This window comes from Medicago sativa, chromosome 1 (genome assembly GCF_051527215.1).
Source record: "Medicago sativa cultivar Bolivia chromosome 1, Bolivia_mono, whole genome shotgun sequence".
Classification (NCBI taxonomy): domain Eukaryota; kingdom Viridiplantae; phylum Streptophyta; class Magnoliopsida; order Fabales; family Fabaceae; genus Medicago; species Medicago sativa.
In genome coordinates, this window is record NC_140749.1 from 61,335,064 (window position 1) to 61,347,507 (window position 12,444).

The window sequence follows — 12,444 nt, forward strand, 5'->3', positions numbered from 1 at the left end:
GATTAGGAACTAGATTCTACATTGTAATTGGGTTAATGCAGTAACGGTTACGAACCATTTGATCAAAAATTAACGGTTGGGATCAATATTGTGTAAAACTAACTGCATAAATCTAAATTGTTAGATCATATTTCTTTCTATGATCGAGATAACGTACTGCATGAAACTTCGTGGAGCAGTTGCAGTAGACAATTTAAATCTAAAAGGTTAGTACAATTTACCATAAGAGAAAATACTATTAATAAAAACTCAAATATCTTTTTTAACACTTTAGAAAAATCTCTTCGTTCTTATTACTCTTAATCTCCCAACAAGTAACTTTAAAAAGGTTCATCTCTTAAACATAGCTTGATTCTTGAACCAAATATAACAATCAATAATAAAGAGATTGTTTGAAAAGATGGAACAAAAATAAACTCAAACAAACATTGCTCTAGAGCAGCCAGAAAGAGTAAGTTTACAAGTCTACTATACATTTGCTATCTAGAAATAACAACAAAATGATTTATTTTTAAAATTACTTATATTATGCTAAAACTCTTAAAACAAAACTCACTTAATGCTTAAAACTTTTCTCTAATTTCTTTATTTTATTTTTAACATTTTTTTGTTTCAAATTTTTAACATTTCTTTAATTTGTAATAATCATTGACGCAAACTTTATTATATAATTTGAAAAATTTAGGAAAATGACAAACCAAACAAAGCAAAAAATAAAGTGTTTTCTATAAAATGAAAATAAAAATAAAAATAAAGTAAAGCACTTTAGCAAAACCTTCACATCTCATATCTCTCATCAATATTGTGTTGTGCTTCTTACTAAGTGGAGCTTTACGCAATCCCCATTATACCTTCCATCATCCATCCAACATTAATCACAAGAATCTTTCATTTCTATATCTATTCTTATATTCCATTATTTCCATTAATTTTCTCCATCATTTTCCTTTAACTCACTCGCTCACACACCCTTCAAATCACCGCAACAAAACCTTTTTATTAAGAAAAAACACACTCAATGGCGTTCTGGTAATATTTTTCAGTTTTCATGGGTAATATAGGAAGTAGCGGTTCTAACAATCGTCGGAGACATGGTGGTGGTGGAAGTGGCCGACGAGTTCATCCTCCGGTAACTCCTCCGCCACCACCGCCACCGGATGCTGCTGGTAACCGATTCGTTTACCCTGCTGCTGCTCCTCCGTATCAGAATTATCCTAATTACTATCCTCCGCCGCCGGGAACTGCTCCGATGCCTTTGCCGGCGCCGTATGATCACCATCATCGTCAGGCGATTGACCCAATATCTTGGAGGTATCAGCAACAGGCGCCGGCGCCGGCGCCGTATGTGGAGCATCAGAAGTCGGTTACTATAAAGAATGATGTAAATATCAAGAAGGAGACACTGATGATTGAACCTGATGAGGAAAATCCTGGGTTTTTTCTTGTTACGTTTACGTTTGATGCTACTGTTTCTGGAAGGTAATAGTGTTTTTTTCTTACTTGATCTTGATGTATTATGTTAGTAAATTGATTTTGAAAAATTGATTCTAACTAAAAGTGAGTTGAATGTAACATGATTTATATCTGTATACGTTCATGTGAAAATGGGTTGAACAATAAATTTGTGGTTAATGTTGCATCATTTGATTAGAGGTACAATGAGTTGGATAGGTATATGATAGAACATTATAGCGGTGTTTGATCCATGTAGCTGACCTCACTTAGTGGGATAAGGCTTGAGTGTTGTTATCGTGGTTGCATCGTGTGAAATGTGAATGGTAATTATGTGACTTATGCATGGTTTTGGTGAGATTGTTGTTGGATCTTGTCATTGCTTTTTTTGATGAATTGTTGTTAGTGTTAATGAGCTTGTTTAATGTACACATGATTTAAGCTAAATTTGATTTTTTGGATTCAAATAAGTAAATGGGTGAAGTTACTTACTTAAATTTTTGTGTAATGATTAATGAGAGATTTCTAATGCCATTGCAATTGTAGAATAGTTTGGTTAACTATTTACTTATAGGCATTAATTATTTTAGCTAGCTTAGGAAGCTGATATGACAAAGGTTTGCAAATAGCATTTTTCGAATGAAATATAGAGTTGCTTGTGTTTATTTTGTGATTTACTGAGCATGTATTATCTATGTGTTGCTAGGGTTTGTTTTCCTTTGACGATATCGGGAGCTTGATTGAAATGCAGATTTTGTTGCTGCTAAAGATTGTTAGCATGTCAATTATCTTTATTTCATAATCAACATTGCTTATAAACACTCTGTTGTGTTCCTTTTTATTTTATTTTATTTTATTTCTTTCTGTTTGTTAAATATATTTTGGACTTCAAATTGATCACACGCTAGAGAATGTAACACCAAGCTGGAATCTATTTTGAGAGAATGTCCCTTGAGGTTATTGAGAGTGTTTTTTTTTTTTTTTAAATTCTTTTACTTTTTAGGGGGTAGCGAGATTACTTAATTTATTTTGCATGGAGTGTTATGGAGTCCAAATGTAATAGCTGATTGTTCCGTTTTTCACACTTTTGGACTTGGAGATTTGTGAAATGAATATCATAATCTTTTATTAATATTTTGAATATTATGGTTGAATAGTTTAAAAACAATGCAAAATAGTCAAACTCTGGTCTATTTTTTTTCTTTTCTTGTATTGATGACTTTCCTTAGGAAGGCATGCACATTTTGGTGCTTCTTACCTCAAGGCGTTAAAACACCTAGTTCCTTAGAGGTGCCTTAATGCAAGTTCATTTTAGATTATGTATTCTATACTTTTTCTTGTTAAATGAAAATTCCATTGTGCTATAGTTGTTTTATTTGTTTGATCTAAATGTTTGTTTCCCTTTATCTTCATAACAGCATCACCGTACTTTTCTTTGCAAAAGAAGGCGACGGCTGCGTCCTTACGTCAACAAAGGAAAATATTCTTGCACCAGTTACTATAAATTTCCAGCAAGGTCTTGGCCAGAAGTTTAGACAGCCAGCTGGAACTGGTATCAATTTTTCAATGTTTGAGGAATCTGAGTTATTGAAAGTGGCCGACATGGACATCTATCCTGTAGCAGTTAAAGCAGATGCATCTTCAAGCGACGTGGACGGATCAAATGAAACGCCAACATCTGGAAATAAAACAAACACAAACTCTCAGATAACTCAAGCAGTGTTTGAGAAGGATAAAGGAGAATTCCGGTTAAAGGTAGCTAAGCAGATATTGTGGGTGAATGGAATGAGGTATGAGCTGCAGGAGATATATGGTATTGGAACTTCAGTTGAGAGTGACTTGGATGGGAATGACCCTGGAAAAGAGTGTGTTATCTGCTTGTCAGAACCTCGCGACACAACTGTCCTTCCCTGTCGCCACATGGTATTTTCCGTTTCCCTTTGTAATTTAATTTTTCTTTTATAGATTGTTGGAATGACGCTGACATTAGCAACTTTGCTGTTGATATCACTAGTACTAGTAATGCTAAATCACTGGGAATTGTTAAATGATATCCATGTTTGGCGCTGCCAAATTTCGTCAATGATTGAAATTTCTTGTCATTTCTTATCATCTTAGCCCAAAAGTTATTTTGTCACCGATCAATCTCAGCTAACTGATTACTTTTTTTGCTCAACTTAATTGCTGAAAGCTATTTATGTCCTGTTTGGATAAGCAGCTTAGTTTCAAGCTTATAGTATAAGCGCTTAGTAAGCTATTCCTACAACAAAATATGAAATAAAGTCAAATTGTTTTGGATTGGCTTGTTTGAGCTTATCTATTGACACAAACACTTGTGAAACTGTTTGGGATAGCTTATGGAAATAGCCCATGGCATGTTTATAAGCTTTTTCAGCTTATTTCAATAAGCTCTCCAGATAGCTTATGAAAACAACTAGTAGCTTATATGAAAATAATTTGACTTTATTTTATCTTTTGTTATACAAATAGCTTATACATAATCACCTATATGACAAGTGCTTATGCTATATGCCTTTAATTAAGTTGTTTATCAAAACAGGGCCTAAGCTATAAGTTGTTTTCATAAACTATCTTGAAGTTTTTTATGAAAACAAGCTGAAAACAACTTATGAACATGTCATAAATTGTTTCCATAAACTCTCCCAAATAGTCTCATAAGTGCTAATGCTAGTAAACAAACTTAAATAAGTCAATCCAAACATGTCCTTCATTAGTCATTAGAGTCTTTGATATACTTTGACTCGATTCCTTTCTTTGTTGCAGTGCATGTGTAGCGGATGTGCGAACGTTTTAAGGTTACAGACAAATAGATGTCCAATCTGCAGACAACCAGTAGAAAGGCTTTTGGAGATCAAAGTTGGGCCTGAGCCTGAGCCTGAAGAGTGAAGAAGATAGTGTTACTGACAACAAACTTCCTGTACAGTCCAAATGTTATATAATTAATGCTTTTCACTTACCTAATTTCATGTTTTTTCTAATAATCCAAAAAAAATATAGAAATTGGAATTTATGCATTACATTTTGTTTAACATGGATCGGCTGTCATTGCACCTGACTTTATAAGCAAATGCCTCCTCCTCCATGCTTGTTTGATTTCACATCTAATTTCTAAATGGATTCAATGTAATTCAATGTGTTTCTCACCTTCTCCTTTGGTGCCATCCTTTTTATTTATTAATTTTTTTACTTCATTTTGGGATGAATTGCACAAAAATCCTTCAAGCTTTAGGCCTGTTGCACAAAATTCCCAGTAGTGAAAATTCAACAACTTTTGACTCTAAACTTTATCAATCTGACTAACTGAATATGAGTAAATTTATGAGTCAACAACGATTTTGAGTTCTGATATTGTAAATGTCTGTCAATTTGATACCTCAATTATATGAAAACTATCAAATTACTTCCTCAAACTGTCTAGTGTTAGCCAAAATGTTATCTTGAAAGGCAAATTGTCTAATGTTAACCAAAATGTTCTCTTCAAAGGACTTGCAAGAACTCCAATAAGAATTCCATTTCCATAGAATGGACCGGAGGGTTAGGGGAGCGTCAACAAGAGTTCGTGTATATTCAAACTCTTCTTTGAGGTGTTGTATGTTCGTAAATTAAGTATTTTGATTGACGTTGGACAATTCGAAGGAGCAATTTTATGTTTCGTAAATTTGGGGTTCCAACTTGCCATACTCAAAATGATGGTTTATTCTAAATTTAATCATTTTTGCGTAGATAGTAAACCCCTTCCAAGGAGTCAATATGCATGGTTTGCTAGAATCAAGGGGACTTTATAGGTAAACCTTTTTTGTTAAGAAGCTAAACTAGCCACTCAAATTGACAATGAGGAGAATCGAACGTGAAACCTTGAGTAGGAGTATACTCTAAGGTCTTAAGTAAACACCACCAAACTTTATAGGTAAGTTACCGCGTTTAATCGATTGTTTGATGTAGAGTTGAATGAGGTAGCATAACTTTGGGGTTGCTTTCTCAGGTGAATATGTGTCACTAGATCAATATGTAGCATAACTTTGGGGTTGCTTTTCCAGGTGAATGTAATGTGTCACTAGATCAATATGCTACCACCTTGTGGATCCAGATTGCATGCAGTCGGGAGAGATCTAGTTGTTCGATCAAGATTAGACGACCTATATTTAAAGTAAAACAAGTTTATACTTACTATTCAAACAAACTACTTAAAATATACTCCATCCGTTTCAAAATGAGTGTCGCTTTAGCCAATTGCACACAGATTAAGGAATGGAATAAAGTAGTCAAATGTCATAGCAATTTTACCAAATTATCCTAATCAACTATTGGTTTGTTTTTTATTAAAGAAAGAATAATACTTTGGAAGTAGTGTAACATAGTATTAATTGAAGGGTACAATTGAAAAGAAAAAGTTATTATTGCATTGGAAACTGAAAGTGACATTCATTTCGAAACAATTTTTTTTAGCTAAAGCGACACTCATTTTGAAACGGAGGGAGTAGATGATTTGATCTTGATTGGATGCAATCCAAATTGTGATTTATAGATATGAAGCTCGCAAAATCATTTACTTGTAAGAGCAAGTATGAATTTTGTAGGTCTACAAGTGCTAGCTCAATTAACAAAAGAGAAATGATATTTGTACAACCAATTTGTGACAACTTTTGTACAACTTTCTCTCTCATACTCACATGATGGTCTCATCCTCTCTCTTCCTTTTTCTTTCTCCATTGTTTTTGACCAATAAGAAGAGAGAAAAACAAGGTTGTCACTAAAGTTGTCATGAAATGGATGTACAAATATCATTGCTCTTAACAAAAATATCGAATTATTAAGGTTGGTGTCGTGATTCAAGTTCGAACATCAACCCTTTCATTAGTGTGTGTGAGTTTTCAATGACTATTGTATTATTATAGCAATTTTACCTTAATAAATTGACTTTTATAATAAAAAACGGAATTGAACCAAACAGTTCAACATTATGTTGAATCGTGAAACATAACTATAGAGTTCAATTATTTGGTTTCGATTCAATTGATTTAATGTTTATTTATTATTGAGGTGAGTTTGACAAAATTACATTAGACCATCATAATTTTGCAGAACTATACTTTTTTTTTAGTAAATAGTCTAGTTGAATCTAGAACAAACCCCGATTTCATATATATTATGGTATGTTGTTGCAAACTGACTTAAACTCATTTGGACAAACTTTATTGTTACAACAAAATCACAATGTTCATGTTCAACCATGATACCAAATATTGAAGTAGTTGAACCAGAGCCTTAAGGACGATTAGGTTTGATTTCGTATGCAGTTAGAAAACATTGCTTATGCTCATTGCTTATGCTCATTGCTTATAATAGGTGTATGACATGCCACATAAGGAATTGCTTTTATGTTCGACAACTCCTCACCCTTCACATACTTTTATGCAAAGTTTTATCCAAAACAACTCACAAAAATATTTGTTTAAATGATGATTTATAGATCCACTTTAATGTCCTTAAAGAATTTATTAGGGTATGTCCGCACTAGTTTTATTATTCAATTGGTAAAGCCATCCTTAAATTACTTCCCATGCGTTGGCCTGTGTCCTAAACCCGACCACCAATGATTGATGTTCAAAGCATGCTGAGGATCCACCATTCTTTGCAAATAAAAATTGGTAAAAATTACTATAAATGTGTACGACCAGATCTCAAATTCACATTCAACGTTTCAACCCACACTCCAACAATAATCATGTGCAAACCATCTTTGTTATGTACGGATCGATTATCAATAACCAAAATAGAATTAAAGAACAACAATTAACTAGGATGTTACAACCTTTTGATGGATCAAACATGGCAACAATTCAAGTTCCATTCATAAATTTATAGTGTGTTTGGGACCACGGTCATGTTGCTTCTAACGCGTATCTAACCATAAGTTATGATTTGTAGCTTCATGGTTTTCACGTCTAAAGTAGCATTGAAACGCGAGAAAGACAATTCGAGTACACATTCAAATGTTGACTAAGTTCCTTCAATTTACTCTTCATTGCACCCAATAACGTTTTTTCCAACAAAATAATTAACCAAACATCAAACCAGCATAAAAAGAATTCATGAAGGTAAGAAAGTTTTTTACAATTACTCACTCAAATTACAAACCATGAAGATGTTGCATAGTCATGGCAATAGCATTAAAATCCTATTTTCCAAAATAGAAAACAAAAAGATTCCATTCTACTAGAAATTTGTCCTGTAAACAATGCTTCAAACACAAAAACCAGATACAATTTCTCACGCATGAGACACTTGATTCAATTCATGAGTATTCCACCATTGATGAACAAAGACACCATTGCTTTTAAGACCCTTGTAAATATCCATGCACCTCTCTCTTTCACCATCTCCACTATCTGAGCAGCTAAGAAACAATTCATCAACAAAGCATATAAGCCCTTTTTCATATATATCTGAAAGAAATTTCATTTCAACTTTTCCTGCAATATTCATCTTAACCATAACAAAATCAGCATTCTCCACAGTTTCTTTAAACCAAGCAACCAAATCAAACTCTTTGTCCTCTTCCACATCTGCATCGCCCACATTAACCTTAGTTTCATCCTCAAAATTCTCATTCAATTTTGGATGATAAACAAATGTAACACGCGGTCCTTTCACGTGCGACAACATAATAGACGTGTTGTAATGAACAAAATAAACATTGAAGTCTTTCTTATCAATTGGATAAGATTGTGGAAACCAATCACCAACCTCATCTTCACCAATATTAACATAAACCAAATTCTTCTTACTTGAAGAAACATCCTTAAACTTCGGCAAATAAGTGATTTTTTCCTCATATGGTGTTTCCTTCACTAGTGGCGGCTCGATTAGATTCATGAATTGCTTAGCAAAGTTAACACTTTTACAATCTTCTGGAAGACCTTGATGATAGAACAAAGAGCTTCTGTTTTCACTTTCAGTTTCAGATATTGATTCTGATTTTTTCTTGAAAACAACAAGGCCATGATTATTGACAAGACTAACATGAACAATAGATGAATTTCGCAGCAACGCTGAAATCGGTGAAGCATATCTTATCATGTTAATGTTGTCGTCGTTGTCGAAATAAACTCTATCACTATCAAAATCCAAAAGCAAAGCACCAATTCCATTAGGTTTAAGAATACGTTCAACTTCAAGGACAACCAATGCAGGGACAGCAACTTTTCCCAAATCCTTAGACAAAACAAAGTCGAACGATTCATCGTGGTGATGATCAAGCGAGTAAACAAAATTCTTCTTGTTGAATGAGAAAACACGATGGTTAATCGCATTAGAGAAACCAAGTTTCTTCAGTGTGGAAACAGCTATGTTTGAAGTTTCACCAATACAAAGAGTTTCTGCTTCAAAATTCAATAACCGTTCACCTTTTAGTTCTTTGACAACACTTGAAACCAAGTTGATTTCTTTTTTGCAACTCAATGAATCAAAAGAACCCCAAAAACTGTTTAAGACTCTACTCTGGAACAAATAAGAACCTGGTGTTAAAGTGAGGTTTGAATCTTCTTCGAATTCGATGATGCAGTCATGATCATAGGTTTTGGGAGCTAAATCCATGGTAGGTAGTGAGTGAAGAAGAGAAACGATGGAAATAGCAGAGGCAAGAAGTAATGCTTTGAAAAACATACTTCTTGCCATTGATCCGAGAGGGATTTGAAATCTTGAGCACTTTGAATTGGAATCCATGGAAACTTTTTGAGTTGTTTATACAGGGAGAGATATAAGAAAAAGATTGTAGCTGAATTTTAGAAAATATAGTGAATTGAATCTAAGGAAATATAAAATGGTAAGAGAAGTGAGATATTTAAGCAAATATATGAGATAGGGCAGAACACAACAATGATACTGTGTGTGGGGGTGTCCTAGGTTTGTGTGTGTGGCATATGATCATAAGTTCCTTGTAGATGTCGATGTTTCGCTCAACAACCTCTCCTAAAATATAGCAGCTGATCAAACTAAAAATATTCTAAAAATATTTAGAACTCTATGCTATACATTAGGGTTTGTTTGGGAGTTTTGAGGGGGGCGAAGGAAAGACTTGAGGGGATAGAAATATAGGGGAAAATTGAGAAATTTCATACCAAATGTGTTTTTAGAATCCACTCGGCGAACAAAATAGAATGATGTCATCCTTGACGAGAGCAGACTCAACTGAAACCAAATCTAACCAATTATAAATTTCATACCAAATCTGTCTATAAAAGTCGCAAGTCAAAAAGATGGTCAATATCCACTTGAGAACCGCAACCACCCGGGCTAGAAACCAAATTTGGTTGAAAACCCTTCTACTTATACGTAATAGACGCCAAACAAAGATACTGACTTTTAAAGGAACTTCCTTGTACCAAATGATTGTAGTGTGATCATTGTTCAAAGGTCGATCCCTTGATGTCAAATAATTGTAAGCACTAGAAACTTTGTACCTTAAAGTGGCATGAAATTGCCAAATCCATCTGCCATTCACCGCAGACTGCAAAACAAATGGTAATAATAGCATACATCGATCACTCTCCAATTCTTCCTCCCATGCAAATAATCTCCTACGTCATTTCCAAGCCTCAACTCCCTCCAGGCCCGTTTTATGGCCTTTAGACCAAGTTTGAGAAAATGACCCCTTATATAATAGATCATTTTTTTTATAAACGTCGAATGAGATATACATTATCATGGCAGTCACCATAATACGAAGTTTTGAAATTTTAACACTCTAAAACATCGTGTGTCAAATGCTTCTCGTCCTATATAATATTAATAAAAAGAATGACAAAAAAGGGTGGGCCCAACCTAATCCAACAAAGCTTATCAAAACAATAATAGACATATCTAGCTTTATATAAGTTTCATGATCTGCTTTGATAATTCAATTGATCTACTACCTCTAAAATTTCTCAAACAGCTTTATTATCATTCGTTACCATAAATCCATAATATTATAAAATAAACCACCCTCATACCCAATAACATGAAAATCTTTTATCATTTGTCAATAGAATATGATATGTTACTTATAAAAAAATCACACAAGACCAAATTTATCGTCCCAAAAAGCATCCTCAAAATAAATAAAAAACAAATTTGGTCACTGAGAAGGAGCAGATATTTTGTGTTTTACGGGTTACTTCTGTGATTTACGTTTTACTTCTAAGTTTTGCATTTTACCTAATGAAATGTTGGGGTGAAAATGAAAGTTCTGGGTTGGGGGTGTGAAAATGAAATGATGTTGGGTTGTACAAAAAAGGGTGAAACAACTAATGGGTTGAAATATGGTAAATGTTTGGGCCCTCTTTGTGCTTATTGCTATATACACCGCATTTAAACCAAGTATTGCTACATACGCCCCCCTTTATAAAAAAAAAATAAAAATTGGGCCCCCTGTGAGCATGGGCCCTTGGCCTCCGCACCCCGTCCTATGCCTTGGGTCGGCCTAGCCTCCGTCCCCCAAGCTAACAAAAACATGTCTGCCACAGTCGTCAATTTGTTATTAGAAAGATAAAAAAGACGACTGAATCTATTCTTTAAAATTTCTCCCTCTAACCAAGAATCCCACCAAAATAAAGTGCCTACTCCATCCTCTACATCACGTCGTAAGTGATCATTAAACCAACTACCCACCCTCACTCCATCACCCATTCTAATGCTAGTCAAATTATTCCATTACACTGAAGCTAATATCCCTACATCGCCTATAGTTCCACCTTCCTCATCATACCTTACAACTAAGACTTTATACCACAAGAAAATTTTTCCTCCCTCAGCCTCCAACAACATTTGCCTAGAAGAGACAAATTAAACTCCCTAGTCCTCCTGTTTGAGACAAATAGTGTCTCAATTAATCTAAGATATTTTCCTAGATTTCTCGCTCCCCTCCTCCTCCTCCTGTTTGAAGAATGAAAGAAAGTAGACCGGAAGAGATGACAGAACAAACGTCAGAAGAACTAAACGGTCATCCAAAGATAAATTGCGACTCTTCCACCTAAACAATCTAGAATGAATTTGCTCGATTTGAGGTTTCCAAAAATTCAGTTTCTGGTAGTCACCACCAATAGGAGGCCCCAAGTAAAAGAAAGGGACATAGCCAATTTTGCAATTCAGGACCATAGAAGTCTCGTTCAACCAGGAGTCCGACATATTAACATCAACAATCACGCTTTTATGAAAATTGACCCTGAGTCATGAAGTCACCTCAAAAAGCAGGAGCACGACCTTTAAAGATCGAATTTTTGTCCAACTTTTATTTCCTACTAATAGAATGTCATCAACAAATTACAGGTGAGAAATACAAACAATATTAGTTCGACCCACTATGTAACTTGAGAAAAGATCAACACTGACTAAAGATTGAGCCCTTTCGCCGCAATTAAGAAGAGAAACAGCGAAAGGGGGTCATGTTGACGAAGACCTCGTTCAAAATGGAACTTACTTGTTGGACATCCATCGACAAGAACAGATGCGGTTGCTCTGGTAACACATTCCATGATTCATATTTTCATGTATAAAGACTTTTGAATATACCCTCCTTATAGATAGTTACGGATCACTCTGATTACTCTAATAGAATTCAAATTGAATTTAGTCTAAAATTAGTTGAGATTGAGATTTAAAATTAATTTTTAAACATATCTTGCATCACGATATATTTGAAAATCGTAGCAATATTATTTTACACCTAATATGTGTGAATTTCCTTAAAAAAAACCTAATGTGTATGAATTTATTTGATGAAATATGACGATTTTTGGGACGAAAATTCCTATCAAATTTAATCATTTTAAATGTGTCTCAAATTAATCTGAAATTTTAGTGTGCTATAATATGAACTTGATTCTACCAGAAATCCCAGTCTAAAAACAGTTGTTCTTTTAGTAGCAGTGATTTGGTTTGAATAACATTTTTTTTTTTATTTCAAGCTTGTGAACTTGACACTTTGTAAAT

General features: G+C 34.1%; 2 protein-coding genes across 2 annotated transcripts; one reads left to right on the forward strand and one right to left on the reverse strand.

Moving 5' to 3' along the window:
- The first annotated feature begins 779 nt into the window (after window positions 1–779).
- On the forward strand, window positions 780–4,616 carry LOC146956060 (putative E3 ubiquitin-protein ligase LOG2). The gene is made up of 3 exons (XM_085726117.1): window positions 780–1,479; window positions 2,871–3,375; window positions 4,237–4,616. The coding sequence occupies exons 1-3, from the start codon at window positions 1,049–1,051 to the stop codon at window positions 4,357–4,359; spliced, it is 1,059 nt and encodes a 352-aa protein (XP_085582243.1). The 5' UTR covers window positions 780–1,048; the 3' UTR covers window positions 4,360–4,616.
- A 2,915-nt stretch (window positions 4,617–7,531) lies between these two features.
- LOC146956061 (uncharacterized) lies at window positions 7,532–9,453 on the reverse strand. Its single transcript, XM_085726111.1, has one exon. The coding sequence runs from the start codon at window positions 9,196–9,198 to the stop codon at window positions 7,744–7,746; it is 1,455 nt and encodes a 484-aa protein (XP_085582237.1). The 5' UTR covers window positions 9,199–9,453; the 3' UTR covers window positions 7,532–7,743.
- Window positions 9,454–12,444: the final 2,991 nt, after the last annotated feature.

Coding starts and splice junctions, on each gene's coding strand:
- LOC146956060 (XM_085726117.1), top strand. CDS start 1,049: ATGGGTAATATAGGAAGTAGCGGTTCTAACAATCGTCGGAGACATGGT. Junction 1,480..2,870: donor GATGCTACTGTTTCTGGAAG/GTAATAGTGTTT, acceptor TCTTCATAACAG/CATCACCGTACTTTTCTTTG. Junction 3,376..4,236: donor TCCTTCCCTGTCGCCACATG/GTATTTTCCGTT, acceptor TCTTTGTTGCAG/TGCATGTGTAGCGGATGTGC.
- LOC146956061 (XM_085726111.1), bottom strand. CDS start 9,198: ATGGATTCCAATTCAAAGTGCTCAAGATTTCAAATCCCTCTCGGATCA.